The 21,979-nt window shown below is 34.8% G+C and overlaps 1 protein-coding gene across 32 annotated transcripts in view; it reads right to left on the reverse strand.

Annotated features, from left to right (window-relative positions):
- Positions 1–21,979, reverse strand: part of ADGRL3 (adhesion G protein-coupled receptor L3) — a 798,980-nt gene that overhangs the window by 134,368 nt on the left and 642,633 nt on the right. For all 32 annotated transcript variants that reach the window (XM_070505775.1, XM_070505772.1, XM_070505777.1 and 29 more), the window contains 4 exons: positions 13,899–14,082; positions 12,878–13,000; positions 7,462–7,670; positions 6,578–6,754 (listed from right to left, as the gene is read on the reverse strand). In XM_070505775.1, the coding sequence (XP_070361876.1) occupies positions 6,578–6,754; positions 7,462–7,670; positions 12,878–13,000; positions 13,899–14,082 (693 nt within the window). The remainder of the gene's footprint in view (positions 1–6,577; positions 6,755–7,461; positions 7,671–12,877; positions 13,001–13,898; positions 14,083–21,979) is intronic.

Here is a 21,979-nt window from a genome sequence, read left to right on the forward strand (position 1 = left end):
CTCCATAAACTTGATTACTTATTTCTTATAAAATATTTCTCACTAGAATTGCAGATGCATTTCCAGCAGCTCTGTTTAGCCAAACTTATTTACTGAACATGATAAAAACCCTAAAAATTGTGAGGACCAGGACCCAAGGTGCATATAACAAGATTGCAGGTCTTTTTGCTTAAAAATTCTGCTACAACCCAGAAATAAAAACAATCGGCGGAAGAATGTTATTAATATTAAAGACTATACAATTTAGTGAAAAAATATACTGGAAACCCACAAAAATCCAGGTTTCTTTCATGCTATTTCATCCTGTCACTCTCATTTTGCTTAAACAGTTTTGTTACTTTATGGAGAGCATGTTCTCTGGCCCCTCAAGGTCAAATGAAGGCTGTTTCCCATGTGTTTCCACAGCATCCTCTACTGCAACAATAAGACATTTCTCACAAGATACTGATTTTGCTGATTACTTATCTATATTTTACTAATTAGACCATAAGCTTTGCCTGTCCTAAAAATGGTAGTCAGCTCTTTGAGGAACAAATAAAGGATGGACTAAGCACATTACAATTAAAGAAATTGAGATTAATAAAATAAGGTTTTCAAGAATGTTTCTGTAGATTCCTCTTAACTACAAAAACTTCAATATTCCTGTACAATGTAACTTTAACCAAGTGATCAAACTAGTAATTCCAATAAGTGACCTCCTAATGCAATGGGAAGGATAGAGCATCTCCTGCATGGTATTTCCTGTCCAAAATGTTTAAGCTGAATCTAACTATGAGAAAACAATCAGAAAGACTGCAATTCTAGCACATTCGACAGGACAAATGGCCTGGATTCTACAAAATATCATTTTCATGAAAGACAAAAATAGACCAGAAGACTTCTAAGTCAAAGAAGATTAAAGAGACATGGCAACTAAAGGCAATGCATGATCCTTGATTGGGTCCTGCATGGAGAAACAAGGGCTATAAAACACATTATTGGGGTAATTGGAAAAATTTGTGTATGGATTATATAGTAGATGATGGATAGTATTTAATCAATCTTACATTTCTTGTGTGTTAATGATAGAGAGAGAATGTCTTTGTTCTTAAAACACATTTGCTGGAGGACTTAGGAATTAACTATTATAAAGTCATAATTTACTTTCAAAAAATCAAATAACAGCAAAATATATATACACACATGCATACACAGAAAAGTTAAGTCAAATGTGTTAAAAATTTAAATGTGAATTCAGAAAAAAGCTTACATCATGTTTACTGTATCACTCTTTCAACTTTTTTATAAAGGTTCTGTAAAAAGAATGGAGAAAAAAAGTAGTAATATTTAATGGTTTATTTTTCTCCAAATCTATAATTTTAGCTGCTCTCTCTCTATAGCTGGTTTAGAATATATCTCCTCCTTTCATGAACTTAAGACATTCAACCAGCTAAGTGTCAATTCCTCTTCTCAATCACAGATGCAAACAGCATCCTTCTCACTATCACTAGGTAGGTTTCCTTTCCTCTCTTCCTCCCTGCCCTGTACAGAGGCAAGTAGGAGGGAGAGTCCATAGAACTTTCCTCTCCTTCCTCCAATAACTTCCTCTATCATAGCAACTTCATCAGAAATAAAATGAAAGAGGTTCTAGGTGATTGCTGATCCCTTGTAGGACAGAGGGAAGTGATATGGAGATAGCATTCTTCATTTCTTGTTATTCTTCAAAGGAGCATTGAACAAATGCTCCATGGGGGTAGGAAGAAAATTCTCCCGTTATACTCATTCATATTTTGAAATACCTGTCCTCTGCCCATTGTTCACAAGTGACATGAAATTCTAAATACTCTCTCTAACCTAGAAAACCAAGGGATGTGTGTTTGCCAGTATCTGGTACAGCAGGAGGGGTACGGGTCAGTAAGGCTCTTTTACTTCTTTCACCTCTCTCTGCTCCCAATACTGAGCTTAGGGTGTAGTGGAGGAGGCAGATAATAACACAGCATACTATTAAGGAAATAACTTCAAATTTTAACAAATCTATGAAGGAAATAAATCATTATAAAATAGTTCAATACAAAAATCCAAGAATAATTTTTGGTTCTAAAAAGTTTTCAATTTTTTTTATAATGTTAATATTCAAGATAATTAATATAACAAAATCTTACATTTTTGACCATTTTTGAAATGATTTTCTTTTTATGGAACTTTTCACATTTGGAGAGTATTCAACTTATCAGTTATCTAGTTTTTCCCCTAAATAAATATACTGTTTAAAGTACTGCATATTAGCTATGAATTTTCATCTCCACCTCCACCTCAATCCCTTCATTCTATAAATGGCAAAATACAAAATGAGCGTAAAATGTTGGGAATGGAAGTATACAATCTGTAGTATAATACATTAAACATTTTATTTTTCATTAATAAAATCATTTCTTAAACTCAAAGTAACTTTTTTGGTGGGATCTTAAAAAATAAGAATATTCCTTTTGAAAAGTAAGTACTTTGCTTCATGTGCAACTGCAGAATCTTGCAATGTAAAACTACCTCATGTTTTTCTTGCCTAAAAAAATTCTAGCTATAAAATATTTGACACACAGAATCCATGGTGTGGAATTAAAAATTTCCAAATTGTCACCCTTTTGAATCAATACTATTAAAGAAATACCATGATTTTAAATAGCAAAATCAACGCCTACACTCGGACTGGGGTGAAGCTGTGGTGGGGACAATAGGATATACTACACTAAAAAATAGAGACAGAGAAGCAGTCCTCAAACTAAGGAAAGCGAAGACTTTCAAAGATAATAAAAACCAACGTCAAGTTGAACTGACAGGAAAGTGTAGGAAGACTTTTTTCATCTCTCAAAGAATTATAATTTGAGTAGAGGAAAGAGCTATAGGTGATATAAATTGAGAGACCCTTATCTAAAGCATTTGTTACAGTGCTCTATAAAACCACAGTAGAAATGTTAATTAGTCAATTAGTTTGAAACTTATGCTCCAGTAAACTAAAATACTCCTCCCACAAAAGGTGTTCACAAAAGGAACTGCTTGTAAGACAAGAGATAGATACTTGAATTTAGCATATTTAACATTCTGCTGAACAACAAATAAACCTACAGATGATTCCCAATAACGGAAAATTTTAAAATACCATAAATACTATGTCAGTTTAGTATAAAATTACATTACGTAAATTTCTGTAAAGATTACTTTTATGTCTAAAGGACAAGACAATCAAATGTTTCCTTGACAGCAGAAGTAGAGAGAACTCAGAAGTTGCTAACCAGCTGTGTTGCCACCTTATGGTAGAAGCATTCCCTTGCTTCTGACCTAGCTATGAAATTTCTCTCAGCATCCATTCAAAAATCAGTCTTAACATTTCTCTCCCTGGATAACCTGTAAATTCCCTGAGGCAAGGGTCAGGTTTTGCCTTATTCTCCACAGTATTCTGTGGGGGTGGGGTAATCTGAAATTTAAAATATGGTGGAAAGAGAAAGCCTCATTGAGAAGGTGACATTCGAGCAAAGACTTGAAGGAGATGAAGAAGCTGGCCATGTGGCTAAGTGGGGGGCTAGGAGGAGGGAGACGTTCAGGTCTAACTAGAGATCACCTGATGTGTTTGTGTAAAGGCTATGTGGCTGAAGCCGAGTGAGCAAGGGAAGAGTAATAGGAGAGCGAGTAAAGTGATGCTAACACAGGCCAAGATTTGTCATTCAGCTCTTACTGAGATAAAAAGTCATTCAGATTGAATCCAAGGTATGAAGTACCTGATCTGTACTTTAAAGGGATTACAGAACTGCTTTTTGAGAATGAATTAGAGGAGTGACAAGGTCTTACTTACATTTTAAGAGTATCCTTCTGGCAATTATGCTGAGAACAAATTTAAGGGGGACAAGGAGGGAAGTGGGGAGATCAATTAAGGGGCTATAACAAAAAGGTCCAGGAGAGATGATAGGGGCTTGAATCTGGCAGAATATGCTCATAGGATCGGGTGTGCAGTATGAGTGAAAAAAAAACAAAGATGGTGCATGGTTTAGGGCTGGGCACCTGGAAGGACAGAGTAGCCATTTGCTAAGATAGAGAAGGCTCAGATGGGAGAATACCAAAAGTGTAGTTCTAGAATTGTGACACATATTAGAAGTCTGGGTGGATATGGCAAGTTAGCAGTTGAATCTCTGAGTTTGGAGTTAAGAAATGGAGATAGAAATCTGGGAATTGTGAGATGATGTAGAGCCATATGACTATATAAGATCACCTTGGTAGAAAGCATGGATAGGGCCTAGACTACATCTAGGATTACACTCTGGGCCAGAGCAACAGTGAGAGGTTGCAGAGATGAGGAGGAACCAGAAAAGGAAGCTAAGAAGGACCAGTTGCTGAGGAGGGAGAGAAACAAGAGAAAGGTGTATCCAAGGCAAAGTGAAGAAAATGTTGCAAGAATGTGGTCAACGCAAATTCTCCACATGTTACCTTACTAATCACATCTTACTCATCCTACAGAGCAGGACTCTTTTTGGATGAGCCCTCTCTGAGCAGTCCTTCCTTACTTAGATGATGCTCCTCTGTGTCCCTCCCCTAATGGGTACGCCTCTATGATAACACTTATCACAATTATGACTGCAGCTTCATTTCTCTGCCCTTTCCTCTCCTTCACCAATGTGAGTTCCTTGAGGGCCAGAAACTTCACTGGAATGCTAGAGTCTAGTAATCTCCGGCAGATGGAAAGGAGGAAATTACATTTATCAAGAGGCTACAGTGTTGCAGACAATACATCAATACCTTTACTTAGGTGCTCAAAAAATGTTGATAAAAGAATGAAGGAAGTACAGAATGAACAGATGATAGATAAGGGCAATTCAGTGCACAAGTAGAGCCCTGGAGGGAAGACCCATGCATCAGGACACCACAGCTTAACAGCACAGCTCTAAAGATTACCCTGCTAACTCTTCTTGCTCTCTTTCCAAGCTCGTCAAGCAAAATTCTCCAATATAATTTTGTCCCCTTTATAGATTTTCCTGCAGAGTTAGAAAGTGATACCTAGCAAATATAAATATGTGTTTCAACTGGCTGCTGTATTGCTCACAGTGCATGAATAAATTAGCGTTCTGTTTTAGATACTAGTCTAATGTAAGTTTGGTCAGTGTATTTCTTTGGGGACTTGTAAGGACGATCAGTCTGCTTGTTTTCTGTTTTTCAAGTGTTAAAATCATGTTGTGAGATCAAAACGGGACTGACTTAGGCAATCACAAGAGACTGTGATACAAGAAATCCAGGACATACATACTGTGTGACTGATTGCTAAAGGAAAATATTGATTTCCATTTATTTTATCTCTTGTTGACACACAATAATCGTCACAGTCAGGATTCTTGTATAACGGATTGGGAGAGGTTGTTACAGAATGAACTGAGCAAAAAATGATATTTTGTTGTTGCTTCAAATGAGATCCATTTTTCTGAGTTGAATTTATTCCCTAAGCTGAAAAGTAGAATCCCAGAGCCATACTAACACATTCTAGGTTTAAATCTAACATTTGTTAGTGTAGCCAATCTTGCCAAGCTAGATCAATTTGTGATGCTCTGACAAAGTAGAGTTTGCAGTCTTTTAAAGACCAAAATTTGAACTGTGCTGACACAGCTAAGGTAATTTGCTCTTAGGGTGCTAACTAGGCTTGGATTTGGTCTCCCTCCGGGATACCTGTGCCATCTCTAAATTCAAAAGTGTCAAAGAAAATTCTGGATGAAATTATTTGGATCAATGATATTAGGTAGATAAAACCTTTGCTACAGTTTTCACTTATTAAAATGTGTTGGACAGCAATCCTCTATTTTTACTGACATCAGAGAGATGAGAATTTACAAATATAGTAATTTCTTGTTACTAACCTACCTATCAATCTCTATAACCAAGTTAATAAGTTCTGTATATTTCTATGTCCTAAGTATATCTGAAATCTAAATCCTCTTCATGCCACCATCCACGACAGCCAGAGTCATGCTAGGAAAAGATGGATGCAACCAAGTTAGCCATGTTCCTGACTTTGGAAAGTACCTATCACTTGGATTTTTCCTTAGAATAGTATCTTCTTGAATGGACAAAACCCATTACATTATGTTAGAATTTGCTAAGCCCTTTGCATTACCATGCTTTGTATATTGTGCTTAATGGCTGCTTTCCCAAGAATCATTCTGACAGTATTTAATCCCATGCATAGTTCCTTAGTCTTCAACCTACCAGATCCCAGTTCCTAACCCTACCACACTGGCCTTTGGTTTTGGGGTCCTATCTTGCCCTGTCCATGAGTTCTGAAATTTATTCATACAAAATGAAAGTTGGGGCAACTAAGGGAAGTTTTATTTCAAAATTTTATTTTATAAGCAAACTTCAATTTTATGAACTATGTTGACTCTAGAAAAAAAAGAGTTGTTTGAATCATTCAGGAAGATATGGGTCAAAATACCAGAGAGTTCCTCAATAGAATTACTATGAAAGTGCAAAAACATTGAAGTGAGATTGGCCCATAGAGTTAGGACTTTTTATAGTTAGTGTCCTGATTGTGTGCTAAGGTGTTTTTATTTTATGGTATATATCTTACCTTAACTTCCACATGTGCCATCAGCACTGCAAAATTGGTTAGGTGATTACAAGAGCATGTAGTGTGCGTCTTATTCGTTGTCAGGAGCCGACAGCCTTGTGTTGACCAATAACCTGTCATTGTGCGTTTGGAATAGCTCCAAAACGAACAGTTAGGGTTGAAATTTTCCTCGGACTGCTACATGGAAAAAAAAAATTAATCAAGCCAAAAACTACTTTAGGATCATATAAATTAGGTAGGCATTTTCCTAACCTCTAATACAACATCATACTCTGTTACAATTTTTGTGGAGATATCTATCAGTATTTTCATATTATGTGAGCTTCATCAAGTTTAAGCAAATTTGATTATATGCTGTTGTTTATTCCCCCTGATTAGAGGTGAGTTTACTTTTTTAAAAATTAATATTGAAGGAATACTAGTATTAATGTCTCAGAATCACATCAACTAATTTCAAAGTAAAGTACATTGCAAAGTAAATTAATAAATTTCTCTAAATAATCAACTTCTGAAAGGAAGATCTTTAGAAATCTTTGTTTAATTTACAATACACAAAAATATATCTACACACAAAGACTAATTATTTGTAACACCATATGTGAAGCCACGTCCAGTTCCACTGAACATATTGCTAGCTCTTTTTAATTATGGAGAAGCATTTATAAAACCATCTATGAATGTCTTCACCATAAGCATTTACATATTCAAGAATTATTCTCCTACCCCACTTTAGAAAAAAAAATCACCACTATCATTTTATAGATAATGAATTACTATATGTCAAACAATAGGAAAAAAATAAAAAGAAATTAATATACTTCTTGTTCATGCTTTAGCAAATATAGGTAATGTGGACAACTAAACTTACCATGCCATTTTCTTACCTTAATATGTTTAACAGTGAACACCACAGGATCAGCCAAATAAACCTTATTACTAAACTCCTTGTTTATTGCTGCTGTAATAACAGGGGAATTGACAATAACAGAATGATTGGTGGACATGGCCTCTGTTCCCAACTTCATGCTGGCATTCTCCGTGGACAAATAAGGACCCAAGTTGTTATAAAGGACAAAGGCCACTCTGATCTCTCCTAAAATAAATGCAAATGTGAATTATAAATTGGGCAAAAACTCTGATTACTTTGTACATTCCACTTAAATTAGACAGGTCTAATCAGATCATAATCAAATCTATGTAATATGTACTCACAACAAAAATCAAGCATTCAATTTAACGAAAGTGCCAAGTCATTAATGAGAAAAGGAAAGTCAAATGATGCTGAAACAACTACATATTAGTATTTAAAAAAATGAACCTCAATCCCTATTTCAATCCATACTCAAAAAGTAATTTGACATGGATTATAGACCTAAGATAAAAACCAGAACCATAAAGCTTCTAGAACAAAATGTAGGATATCTTTGTGATCTTGGGGAAGACAAAGATGATTTGGATAGGACCCAAAAAACACTAACCACGAAAGAAAAAAATGGCAAACTGAACTTTATCAAAATTGAAAATTTGTGTCTATCAAAATAAAGCATTAAGAAAATGCAAAGGCAAGCCACAGACTAGGAAGTTGTATAGGTATATGTATGTGTGTATATATATATATATATATATGAGACTCATGAATGTATAAAGCACTTATACTAATCAACAATAAAAGAATAAATGACACATTGAAATGGCAAAACACATAAACACACATTTTAGCAAAAAAAGATATAGGAAAGGCCACTTCATACCCACTAGATTCTCTAAAATCGAAAAGACTGACCACACTAATGTTAACAAGGATGTGGAATAATTGGAAATCTTGTATACTGCTGATGGGAGTGTAAAATGGTTCAACCACTTAGAAAAATGTTTTGCAATTTCTTATAAAGTTAAACATATATCTACCCTTCCTAGATAAGTGAAAAGATATATCCAAAAAGAAAAAAACTCATATAAGAATGTTGATAGCCCTTATTCATAAAAGTCCTGAACCAGAAACAACTACAAAATCTTTCAATAGGAGAATAAATTATAGCATGCTACTATAATGGAATATACTATATATCAATAAAGAACAAATGACAGATAGATGGAGCATAATGACTGAATCTCAAAAATATTACCCTGAGTTAAAGAATATAGACAGAGTATATACTGTATGATTCCAGTTATTTGAAAGCTAAGAGCAGGCAAAATTTGTCTACAGAAACAGTAATGAGAGGAAAGGAGGTTCATCAGGTTGGGGAGGGAGTGAGAAGACTGGAAAGAGTCACCAGGAAATTTCCTGAGTAATATTAGAGATTTATATGTTATTTTATGTGATATTATATAGGAATGTACAACTGTCAAATTCATCAAGATAAACACTTAATATGTATGCATTTTCTTGTATGTAAATTATATCTTAATTGCAGTGAAAGAAAAAAACAAGGATTCAAAATCTTTACTGTCTTAAAACTCAACTACCATGTTCTTTTAAGGTTGCTATCTCCATATGTCCTTCAACCTTTTTTTTTCCTTTATGACAATCTCTTACATGTAATCCTGTGTAAAATTAACCTTCTTTTAGCATGTTTTTTTATCATATCATTTCCTTTCTTAAAATAAGTCAAACCGTATGTCTTACTTCCAGTATGAATTCATTTCAGTTCACCAAGAGACAGGCACTGCTCTGACTACTGTTGTTAACTAAGACGAGGAAGTCATAGTCCTTGTCCTGAATCTTAGAATCAAGTGGGAATAACGACAAAGAAATTTTGTTTTTGTTGTTGTTGAGGAAGATTGGCCCTGAGCTAATATCTGTTGCCAATCTTGCCCTTTTTGCTTGAGGAAGATTGTCCCTAAGCTAACATCTGTCCCAATCTTCCTCTATTTTTTGTCTGTGGGTTGCTGGCACAGCATGGCTTGATCAGCAGTGTGCAGGTCCCTGCGCGGGATCTGAACCAGTGAACCCAGGCAGGCGAAGCAGAGCATGTGAACCTACCACTAGGTCACCAGGCTGGCCCCAAAGACAAAAAAGTTTTAATGTATTTTTTTGAGGAGCGAGAAGGCTGGCCAACATCTAAACTGTGCTCCCATGTTTGGGAAATTCCCTACTCTTAAGGATTTATAGACACAAAATAGACATATACTTGCTTTCCCAGCCTGCCTTGCAACGAGGTTGCTCTGGGTGCCTCAGTTAGATGCATCCAATCAGACACACTAGCCTCAGATTTTGGATGAGGAACTGGTGACACAGGGAAGCAGGAGGCAGTGCAGCAGCAGCCTTCACTTACGGCAGCAGTGACATCTCACCGCAACGATTCTGTGTGATGGTACCACCTGCTGTCAGCCTCCTTGCTCTTGTGTGTTTTCTGAGCCTGACTCTCCAGCCTTCCCAGTAATTCTATGTGATATATATTATTCTTTCAGTAACCCAGAAAACAGATTATGATAAGAGCTACATAAAGGAAAGGGGCATTCTTAAACTTCCAGTCCACATCTGTTAACATAGTACTGGGCAAACAACAGTAATTCACTAAACACTTCTTGATTGTTACAACACAGCATTTAATTTTAGTTCTTCCCCTCTAGGTTTCAGGTAAAATATAAAAATGCTGATTTGTGGAAGGCTAACCTTAGGAACATCTATGTATTTTTATTATTGACAGTAACAACTTTTATTTTAATTGGTTTGTAATTGGCTGGCAATTTATACCAATTTCCACTTGTGGGATGGGGTCGTGTTGTCATCCTACCTTGTTTTACCAGTGCTTTTAGACACATGTAATTGTTACAGATTCTTCACTCCAAAATTAATGCTTAAATGTGAGCTCAAACACACACACACATTACATTAATTTAATAAATAAATGAGCACAAAATATAATTTGACTAATATAGACATATGTCAATCTTCATTAGCTTTGTATCTGAAAGTTCACATACTTATTTGATAAATCCTTAGTGAGTACATCCTGTACCAGGCACTAGGTTTATATTAGTGAACAAATTACAAAAGGTCCCTGCTCTCATGGAGCTTACCACCTAGAGGGAGAGTCAGACCACAAGCAGGCAAGTCAAAAAAATTAAAAAATAAAAATATAATTTCACATAATGGTAAGTGAATAAATCCTATGAAGAAGCATTGGCATAAAATGGCTAATGGGAAAAGAATGATTGGGAAAGAGTGATCTAACTTCAGGGAGATGGGGAAACCTTCCTAAAGAGGTGAGATTTATACAGAGCAGTGAATGACAGAGAAGCTTCTATACAAAGAAATGTAAAAATTGCATTCTAGAAAGGAAGAAAATGCAAAAATGTGATGCAGGAACATTCTTGGTATGTTCAAGGAACAGAATCAAGACTAACTTAGGGAACCCTCGTACATTATTGGTAGGGATATAAATTGGTGCAGCCACCCTGGAAAACAATATGGAGGTTCCTCAAAAAACTAAAACTAGAACTACCATATGATCCAGCAATTCCTCTTCTGGGTATTTATCTGAAGGAAATGAAAACACTAATTCAAAAAGATCTATGCACCCCCATGTTCATCACAGCATTGTCTACAATAGCCAAGATATGAAAACAACCTAAGTGTCCATCAATAGATGAACAGATAAAGGATATATGGTATATACATACAGTGGAATATTATTCAGCCATAAAAAAGAAGGAAATCTTGCCATTTGTGACAACACAGGTGGCCCTTGAGGGCATTATGCTGAGTGAAATAAGTCAGACAGAGAAAGAAAAATACAGTGTCATTTCAATTATATGTGGAATCTTAAAAAGCAAAAAACAAAACTGAACTCATAGACATACTGAGCAGACTGGTGGCTGCCAGAGGCAGGGGATGTGGGGTAGGGGAGACGGATGAAGGGGATCAAAAGGTACAAACCGCCAGTTATAAAATGTCAGTCATGAGGCTGTAATGTACACCATGGTGAATGTAGTTAATAATCCTATATTGCATATTTTGAAAGTTGCTAAGAGACTAAACCTTAAAAGTTCTCATGACAAGAAAAAATATATAACTATGTGTGGTGATAGATCTTAACTAGACTTACTGTGGTGACCATTTTGCAATACATACAAATATCAAATCATTACATTGTACACCTTAAATTAATATAATGTTATATGTCAATCATATCTCAATTTAAAAAAAAGAATCAAGACTAGACTGTCTGGGTCACAGAGAGCATGCTAAAGACAAATGTGAAGTCGCACAGATGAGGCAGGATGGAGGTGAACCAGGTAGCACGTGGTAGGCCTAGTTAAGTCATTTGATTTCATTCTAAGAGTAACTGGAGGGGAACTGGTCAGACTTGTGTTTCAGGAAGAACCCTTTGTCAATAGGATATACTGTTGGGGGGTAAGAGTGGAAGGAGGGAAACCAGTTAGGGAGCTAATATAGGAATCTGATTTTGCTGTATAGAATATCTTGTTGCTGCCTTAAAATTTGCATAGTCAAATTAGCAACATAATGATTTATAAATTCAGTCTTACAAGATTTCCAACACTTATAAAGAATCTTGTTCTGCTGACAATAATCTTTTTTTGATAATATTTTAGTAGGTTCTCCTTTTCCAAAACTATTCACCCTGCAATATGAAACATCAGCTTTGAGTTGGTTGCTATGCCCTGAGGTCATCTTCCTATCACCTAACAGGTTAAAGAATCTCATTTACCTGGCAAAAGATATGTTTTAAAAAATTTAATATTAGTGAGGTTTGAGACATACTTTCTCTATGAGATTATTTATTTAATTTTAATGGTATTGGGTAAATTTAATCTAGTACTAAACTGATCTATTATACCAGTTTCGTTTTCCAAAAGCATCTCCTCACATTTCAGTTTTCTGTATGCTTTACAAAAGAAAAGCATAGAAACATCCTCAAAAAGAAATGAATAAGGAAAAAAATATATATGGTTTTAAAATTACAGGTAAAATTGCCATTAAAATTTTTAGAAACCAAATCTGACTACTTAGGAGTCCTTCCTTTCGAGGAAAAAAGTTAGGTCATCTGAATTTTGTTGTTCATTAATTCCCTTACATTCAAGTTTCTGACATTGCAACTTAAAAGTAATGAACAATTTCCAAATCTGACTGGGAATTTTGTAGAACAAATATCACTGCAATATTGTTGGTGTGAGAGGGAGGAAAGAGGAGGAAGGGCAGGAGGACAATGAGAATAGTGGAGCAAGAGGAGAAGGAGAGCTTTTGGATAGCAGGCCTAAAATTCCAAGCAAAGGCAATGAATGGATGACAAGTTCAATTCCATCAAGCTTAACAAATAAACTCTAACCCACCATTCCGACCATTTTGTTTTAAAGTATTTGCAGAAAGCTGGATAGTACTTCCATGACCCATGTTTTCTGGAAATTTTAGATCTTCTAAGTTTCCTTCTGTGCTCAGCCTTGCAACTTCCAATTCTGTTAATAGCAAAGAGATATCAGTACTCATTGAAAAACACACCAAAGCCAAGATAATTTCCTAAATCACTGAAATACTTCTGAATATTCTCCATAGTTTAATTTCTCAATAGTTCAATCTTTTATTTAGAAAGCATTCTTTTAGGGTTTTAATTTCTTTTCAAAATAAAGCTAATAAAAGCTATTAAAATCAGGTAAACAAGAATACAAATGTATCAACTACAAGCCTAAAATTTAAAATTCAAGCTCAAATCCTAATGCTTTGTCACTGACTTTATTTTCAAAATACTATCTTTATTATATGAATTAAGTAAAAATTCTTTTATAATCAACAGCTGCACTATTATGTCAATATTGATCTATCTTTAAACGTAATAAGTTTGAAAGTTTTATCAAATATTCTGAAATAAAACTGTCAGCTACATCCTTGTAATAATAAATTTATACTCTTTATGAGCCAGTAACACAATTATGAAAAATTGTTTCCTCACCTTCACTTAAATGACTGATTTCTTTATAGTATATAATTCAGAAGCCCTCTTATTATAACCAAAGTGACCCATATGCCTTGTATTAGGAGGATAAAATTTTAAATAGTAGAATACATACATAGATATACGTATATAAAAACTATAAAAAACAAATGGAGCTCACAGTAAGTGATCTCAGGCTAACATATCCAATACTGGAATGTCTCAAGGAGGATAACATACACAATTATGAAGACCCTTTTAAGCCTATGACAGGTGATGTCCTCCTGATTATAGAAAAAGAATAACTTATCCCCACTGAAATAAAGTATCGTTCACAATATCTGGGCCACCATAGACACTTTTTTCTTTTCCCTCTTCTGCTGTACAAGGATCTCTGGCCCTTCTGTATAACAAAGGCCACTTACGAATATTGTCTGTGTTCTCCCTGACAATGTCAGTCTTCAAAAGGTTATCAGCCAGCACAAAAGCACTTTCTTCCACAGTGTCAAGCAACATGGTGGCTGCACGTAGTTGATCACTTGTAGTCAGGTCTCTCCATGCATTCAAGGCTTGTGGCTGGAGGAGGTTGTTAACTGTCTCGACCATTGCCTATGAGAGGATGAACAGAATGACAGAGGTCTCTAGTGAACCCACAGAGCTGTCAGAAATCCAGGTGTACATGTTGCCCAGCAAGCAAGGATCAGCGGTGTGCATGAGTTCAGTATTGTCCCAGCCTCCCCTGTGACATGCTGCAGCAGAAGCATTCATTATTTTGTTCTGTAAAACCCTACCTGAGACTTTGCAAGGCAAGAGGAAAACCTGCTTCTGTTTTGAAGACAACAAATAGAGCCATACTTGCTTAGAAGCAATAACAAAGGCTTAAATAAGACTATAACCACATAATTAAATTATTTGGCTGGGAAACAGTTGGCATGTAATTTAAAATAACAATTTTATCACGTCACTTACAAAAAATGATTTTTTTCTATGCATCACCATAAAACTAGATGCTGAACACAACAGAGATTAACATGATGACCATGACAGGACAATACAAGAATTTGTTGCCTATAGGTTAAGGACTCACTAAGCAAACTGATTTTTTTCTTAGCCAGCTAGTAAAATGTCAGAATGGGGAAAATATCAAAGCATACATACTCCCAGGGGCTTCGGATATGTTATGTATGGAGAGAAACCTTCTTCACACTGTTCTCTACTAGGGATGGGAATAAACAGTTGGCACTTGCTACCTGTGGCCCTCAGGTGTTTTTCCTTAAAAAAAATCAGCAGTAGGTACACTCACACATAGAGATAAAGCACTCTGTTTCTTGTTGCTTCATCCAAAAGAATCATCTTTCTAGTTACAATTTATATATTTCCTGTGGTTAGCTTTATGCTCTAGGTTACAAAGAAAAAAACAGTGCTCGCAATAAGGTCTTAAGGTTTCATTCATACCTAGAGAACTGCAAAATAGAAAAAGAGCAGCTGCAGTCTGAAAGTGACCATCCCTGAACCCGTTGATCATGAAATATGCATCTAATCCAGAAATAAAGTTGAATCAACAGCCAACGCAGGCTCTTTCTAGGCAGCACATGGGTGTTTTCAAACTGGACTCACTTTATTGACACGTTGGCAGAAGGAATGGGAGAGACTGGAGAAATATCCATTACACTGCAGTGTTTTCTTCTGGCTGGTGTTTTCATAGTAACCAAGTAACAACTGTTAAAAATTCAGCTTCATAATGAAACACCTTGGCTGCCAATTAACACCAGCTTCAAAAACTAATTTGCCTTTTGATAAAAGTTGTTTTTCTTGATATTTTTCCCAGCTATTCCAAGTTCTGGCCAAAAATCAACATCACTGGACTTTTATGTGAAATAGCCTTGCTTGAATCTTGAGTACTTTGCATCATTAAAAAAAAAAAAAAAACACTACCAAAAATCTCTCATGAGTTTAATGACTGGGCATTTTAACATAGTATGGTTAGCTCCGGCATTTGTTCTGGGTTTAAAGCATGGCCTAGAAGCTAGACAAAAGCATTTCCGAATCTCAACAAAATGATCTGCTTTCCAGGAAGTTCTCTATAGGGGTAATGCCAATAGGATACGCCAAAAAGGAGATGCCAGATAGGAAACAGAAAAAAAAGGTTAGGTATTTTCTGAAGCCAGAGAAAACCAACCTCTTGACGGCAAAGAAGCATTCTTTCTGGGATTAGATGATCCTCTGAATTCATTAGAAATGCTCTGAAAATCCCACATGCAACAGAAATTATGCCTCTTCTTTAAGGAGCAGCAATTTTAGCAGTTGTTAATAATCTGACATTGATTAACTTTAACCTTACCTCAGGGAAAATTTATTGGGGATAATGCAACGTTTCTGTTCTGCCCTTTACTACTTTAAATTTTTTTAAACTTAAAAAATGCAAAAGGAGAAAAAAAAGAAAAAAAATAAGAAAAAGGAATAACCATGGTCAACTCCAAGAATGTTCTAAATAGGAACCTGTTGACAACAGACTGCTTTAGCTAAAATACTGTCTTTCACTTGATAGCAAATGAATCAAAGATACTTCTTATTAACTTATCTTAGTTTTGTAACTGAGAAAGTATAAGGTGCAGTATTTTTTCATAGTTACAAATTTTGAGTACATTTTAACAATTGCATCTTCCCAAATAAGACATAGTCTTTACAGAAGCTTTCTATGAAAGCCCAAATGATTTCCAAGCTTATAGAAATGACAGACTTAAATTATGGTCCTAAAATTTGGGTGGGTTAAAACATAAATCTAATATTCATTTATTCCTCTTGAAAAAGCACCTGTTATGATCGCTTAAGTATAATTATAAGGAAATGTCAACACAAGGTTTGAGAGACAGAATTCTGTAGTGCTAAAATCAGACTGTAGGACTTGGAATCACGTCTCCTGAGTTTGTACCTGGACTCTGCCACTTACTAGCTGTGTGATGTTGAGCAAGTTACCTGTCATCTCTGTACTTCATCTATAAATTGAAGAGGATAGTATAATCATTTCATTAGGTTGCCTGGCTCACAAGTGCTTAAGGTGTAACCTTAGCTTTACTTCATTTGATATCAAAGTCCAGTGTGGGAAGAAGAGGTCTTCCTTGAATGAAGCACAAGTCATACCTGATAATTACAAAACATCCACACTTAAGTGAGATGTGGAAGGAATAACTCTTCTGCAATGCAATCTTCATAAACAGACCTGTCATACAACTCACTACTGAAGACTATACTACCTGAAGCTCTGAGGAATAGGGGAGTACAGGAACCTGTGGACTAAATAGTTTATAATGAGTGTTTTTGAGACTTGAACAAATTGACTCATTTTCTGCTAGTGAGACAGCACAAGTAAGTCACTCTTAATGGCATTATAATTAATACAGCTTGCTTAAACTTTCCAAAGGTGGCTGACAAGTCCTTGTGATCAGTTTAACGAAGGCCAATTAAATACTCATAACTCCTCAATGATAAAAGAACATTTATATTTTGGTTGCCTTATACATTTATGCATTTGTATATTTTAGCTAGGAATGATGACATCTGGTCATAGATAATTTTTTTTTGTCAAATTAGTTATTTGCATTTGCTTTCATTAGCTCAACATCCCTTTAAAAACAGGTTGATTTTCATTTTATTTGGTTACAAAGAAATAAGCTTAACTCTACTTAGACCCAAAGTTGAATGGGAAATGTACAAAGAATTTGATTAAAGTGAGGTACTGGGATGCCCCTTTATTGTCCAACAGCTCTCACTGATTTCTCTTTTTTCTGCTATAAATATTTTTCTGACCTAAAATTTGTATTCTAAAGTTGGAAGAAAACAAGATTGGTCCTGAATTTATCTTAAAGAAATTTATATCCTCACCACAATGCCTCAGTCCACGAGAAAAAAAAATCATCTAATGGTTTGACACGTACAAATTGAAATAATCTAAAAGTTTGAGAAGTAAATTTAATCAACAACGTCCTTGCCAGAAACTAAATGTTAACGTACTTCACTGTCTCTTTTAAAACACTAGAAACTGAAGAGGAGATGGGCACTGGAAATTTGCATTGTAGTTCTGCCAATAAATTTTAGTGTATCTTTGGGCAAATTTATGTTTTCTAACCAATCAACAAAATGTGAACTACACAAGAAAATGTCTCATCATGTTTCACCTTGAGGGTAGTTAGGGGCATCTATTAGATAATACTCTTCTCATTATACAGTTTACAGAATAGACCCTAAAGTGACTTTGTTTCTAAAAGTCAAATATCAACTAGAAAGTGTCAAACACTTAGATTCATAGCAGGATCATGGACATACCATATACTTCTGGACATATATCTGCATTACACAATATTATTGGACCTTTTATCATTAAATTCAGATCTTAAGCAAATCCATTTAACCAGTTTTACTCATAGCATACAATTGTAGCATGTTTGTTAAAAGATGATACAAACTGTATAATCACACTTATTTTATTTCAAAAGGGAGGAGTTATGTATTTGTTATAACTATTGTGAAAAATTTGGGGGAAAAACAGCTATATTTCTTTCCAATAACAACTTTGGTCATTATTCCAAGAGGATGTGCTTGTGAAATAGCCTAGGATTCTTAGCAAGAATACACAAAAGGATCAATGTCGAAAAACATATCAACAGCACTTCTTACCCAGGTGAGCAGTAAGTTTCAAACTAGGTAAGCAGAACCACCTGGGGAACTTAGTTACCCCTCTTTCTTCACTTGAAAACCACCAAAATAAATATCCAGCTAGAACGAATGCCTTGTGAAAAGATACGTAACTTTACCACTACTGAATCTTTCCGAATATAAGCTTTGTAACACAGAGTTCATTCAGGTTTTAGCTAAAGTATCAACTGCTCAAAGAGGGCTTCCATTATCAGCATATCTAGAGAGAATACCCCCACCCTTAAATCCATTACGTGTTTTGTTTTCTTTGTATCACGTATCACTATCTGAAGTATCTCATATATTTATTTACCTCCATGACTATTCTAGATCTCTCACTCAAGAAAAGGTAAGCTTCATGAGGGTGGCAACTCTGTCTCACTTACAAGTGGCAAAAACTCTGCCTGGCCCCCAATAAGTGTTCAATAACTCCTTGCTGAATGATTGCCATCCAGTGAAAATTCATAGTTAAGTGATTTTTCTCCATTTTTGTGCCAGCATAAAAAAAAAAATCTTTGAAGGTATTGGTTTTATATAATTATAAGAGCAAAGAATATCTAAGTACAAATGAAAAAAAACCTATTATTAGCCAATATTATCTGAATCATTTTCTTTTCAGAGATTCAATGCCACAGTGGGCTCCCATTTTAGTATTTATTCACCTTTAATAGAATTATCCATATTTGTGTCTGGCTTTCTCATCAGACTATGATGTTCTTAGGGGAGACATCATGTGCATTTGTGTTTTCTCAGGGTAAATTTTAGTGCCTTGAGACATTTTGGGTTCTCAATAAATGCTCACTAAATGAAGATAACCTACTTTGACTATGAAACCATTAATTACCTTATATATCATAGGAAAACTGACAGCATCTAGTTCTATAACTTTTGCCATATCTTCCAGAGAATAAAGTGCTTAGATACTACCATGGTTTGGAAGGAAGGGAGACTGAATTAGAGGGAATTAAGATGACAATCAGAGTTCAAAAGGAGAAAAGTAGAACCACAAGTTATTGTAGTGAATGCAGACCACCCTGCATAGCAACAATATATTCTATAGCAAACTTTCCAAAATGTTTTAAGTGTCCCAAAGCCCACTTTCAATGTAATTCAGTGAGGTTTCATTGAATATGTATGATATGGAAAGAACTAGGAAAGTCACTGCTGGATGAGGTTTGGAAAAAGAGGGAAAACATGAAGTCTGCCCTCAATTTGCCCACTATCCAAGGCAGAAGAGAAGCACAAAATAGAGCTAAAAACTCACAGCATATGGGACAAAAAGTAGTGAATTCTTACTGAGGAGGGTCAAGGAAAGATCTCAGAAGGTGTTTGATTTTGAGTTAGACACTAAAAGATGAATAAATTTTCCTTGATTATGATGAGAAAATTTGAGGCTATAGGACAAAATGAGAAGTCAATGATAAACAAGGTACTAACGTAGGGAATGTGTTGGCTTTGGGATCAGGTGAATGTATGGTGTGTGGGAAGAGAGTGTTAAAAGATGAGTTTGGTGGGAGAAATGGTAGGTAGGAATCAGATCTTAGAAAATCTTCAGTATGATAGAAGTTTGGGCTTTATTGTGTATAAAATGTACAGACCTTAAAGATTTTCAAGCAAAAAAATTATATGTTTAGATCTCTGTTTTTAGCAAATTTCCTCTGAAAATATATTAAAGGATGAATGGAGAATAGAATTAAGAAGCCACAAAAAATAACAAAATGGAAAGTGAATTCTGTCTTAAGTTCATTCACTATTTTTTAAATGTTATTTTGTGTTACAATAAAGCAAAAATGTATAAATAGGTAAATTATCAGTAAGTAGCCAATCAGAAAGTTAAGAGCAATTATTTACAATTATTAGCTAAATTTAAATTAATAAATTACTGACATCCTTTTGAAAAACTGCCTAGTAATATGAAATTTTATTTTACTCTTTACTTCCACATCTTTGTTTTTTGATGTGTTCTCCTGAATGCAATATTTCTTTATCAATATATACTATAATCATTATGCTGAACATTGCTGTTTTACTCTACTATATATACATTTATGTATAAATATTTTTCTTCATGTATAAATCTCAGGATATGCAGAAAGAACGAAAGAAGTCTTCACATCTCTCCTCCAGTCTCCTACTTTCTGACTCTATTTTTATACGTATAAATATAGCATATGTTAATTTATAATTTGAAAAAATAAAACAACTTTTCTTAATTCTTCAGTTTTGACTTCTTGATATGAAGTTTATCAGTTGAGAATAAAATAAAATAGAGCAGAAGTTTAAAATCATTACTGAATAAGGCATTTCGTACTCCCATCTACATTTAGATATTGATTCAAATCCAAATTTTAAAGGTCAAATGTTAGAAAAGTCTTCAAAACAGTCTTGAACTTACAGGTTTTTTATTAGTAGTCAAGTTGAATGGCTGATATTTACACATCTGATCAATAAACCTAAGGTTCTTTTCATAATCACTGTCATTTAATATTATTAAGCATATAAAAACTACTAATCTCTGAACTTGCTTTTATATAACAGTGAAGCATTGGCATTTTCAAGTCTTAATTAAAATTAAATTAGATTGTATAACATAACTGACCTTAATATTGTAACAAGAACCTTTAACAGTAGAACAAGATGAAACTAAAATTTCATAGAAAAGACTACTACTTTAAGAGACCCCTTGTTGTTTAAAAAAAGTATTGTTTTTAGAAAACTATAATTGACTATTATTTTTTAAATCTCATTTAGTTAGAGTTAAATGATTGAATGCTGTCAAATAAACCTATATTGTGTTACAGGAATTAAATGGAGATGTAACTTGACTCAAAGTTTTAGCTAACACAACATTCATTCAACAAATATTAACTAAGTACTTCAATGTGGCAGTCAATTGGGATGCTGCAAGAAAGACAGATGTTCCCTTCCCTCAAAGTGATGACAACATAGTAAGGCCAGAGAATTAAAGAAGTAGTTAAAATACAACATGACAAGCATTATAATAATGGAAACACAGGATTCAAGCTCTGCATTAAAAAGGCTTCATGAAGAAGGATTCCAAGCTGAAATTCATGACTGACCAAAGAGGCAGGGGGTACAGCAGGTGCTTTTAGGTACAGAGGTGAAAGAGAACAAGCATGACAGAGGAAGTGGACAAAATTCCTTATGATAAGAGCAAAGACTCAAAGAGTGTAACAAGTTCAGTGGCAAGATTAGTGAGTAAAGGCTAGTTTTCAGAGGCATCCAAACCATGTTAAGATATTTCCAATTCTTCTTAAAGGCAACAAGATGTTACTGAAAAATTTAAAGTAGGGAAGTCATATAAATTATAATGGCTAATATTTATTGAGTGTGTTCCAAATCCTCATCTGAATGCTTTACATGCATCAACTCCTTTAATTTTCACAATAGCCCAATAAGCAGAAATGATTATTATCTTCATCTTGCAATAAGAAAATTGAGACTCAGAGAAGTTAAGTAATAATTAGCTAACATGAGCCAGAATCAGGGTTCAAATCCATCCATTCAGGCTCTGGGGATGGAGAAAAGTAGAGATTCCAAAGATACTTAAAATGATTTGTTAATTAATTAAAGTCAGTTAGTGAGGGAAATAAAGAAGTCCAGTACACAGAATTTGAGGATAGGCAATGAGGTGGCACTCACTGAAACTGGGAATAGAGGAAGAGAAACAAATTTTTGTTCATTAAAAGGTAAAGGGCGTAAGTACTGGTGGGGCGAGAGTGTGTGGAACGTGATGAATTCAGGGATGCCTATTTTGAATGTGACGTACTTGAATGGAATTAATTTAAAAGGT

The sequence above is a fragment of the Equus asinus genome, chromosome 3 (genome assembly GCF_041296235.1).
Source record: "Equus asinus isolate D_3611 breed Donkey chromosome 3, EquAss-T2T_v2, whole genome shotgun sequence".
Classification (NCBI taxonomy): domain Eukaryota; kingdom Metazoa; phylum Chordata; class Mammalia; order Perissodactyla; family Equidae; genus Equus; species Equus asinus.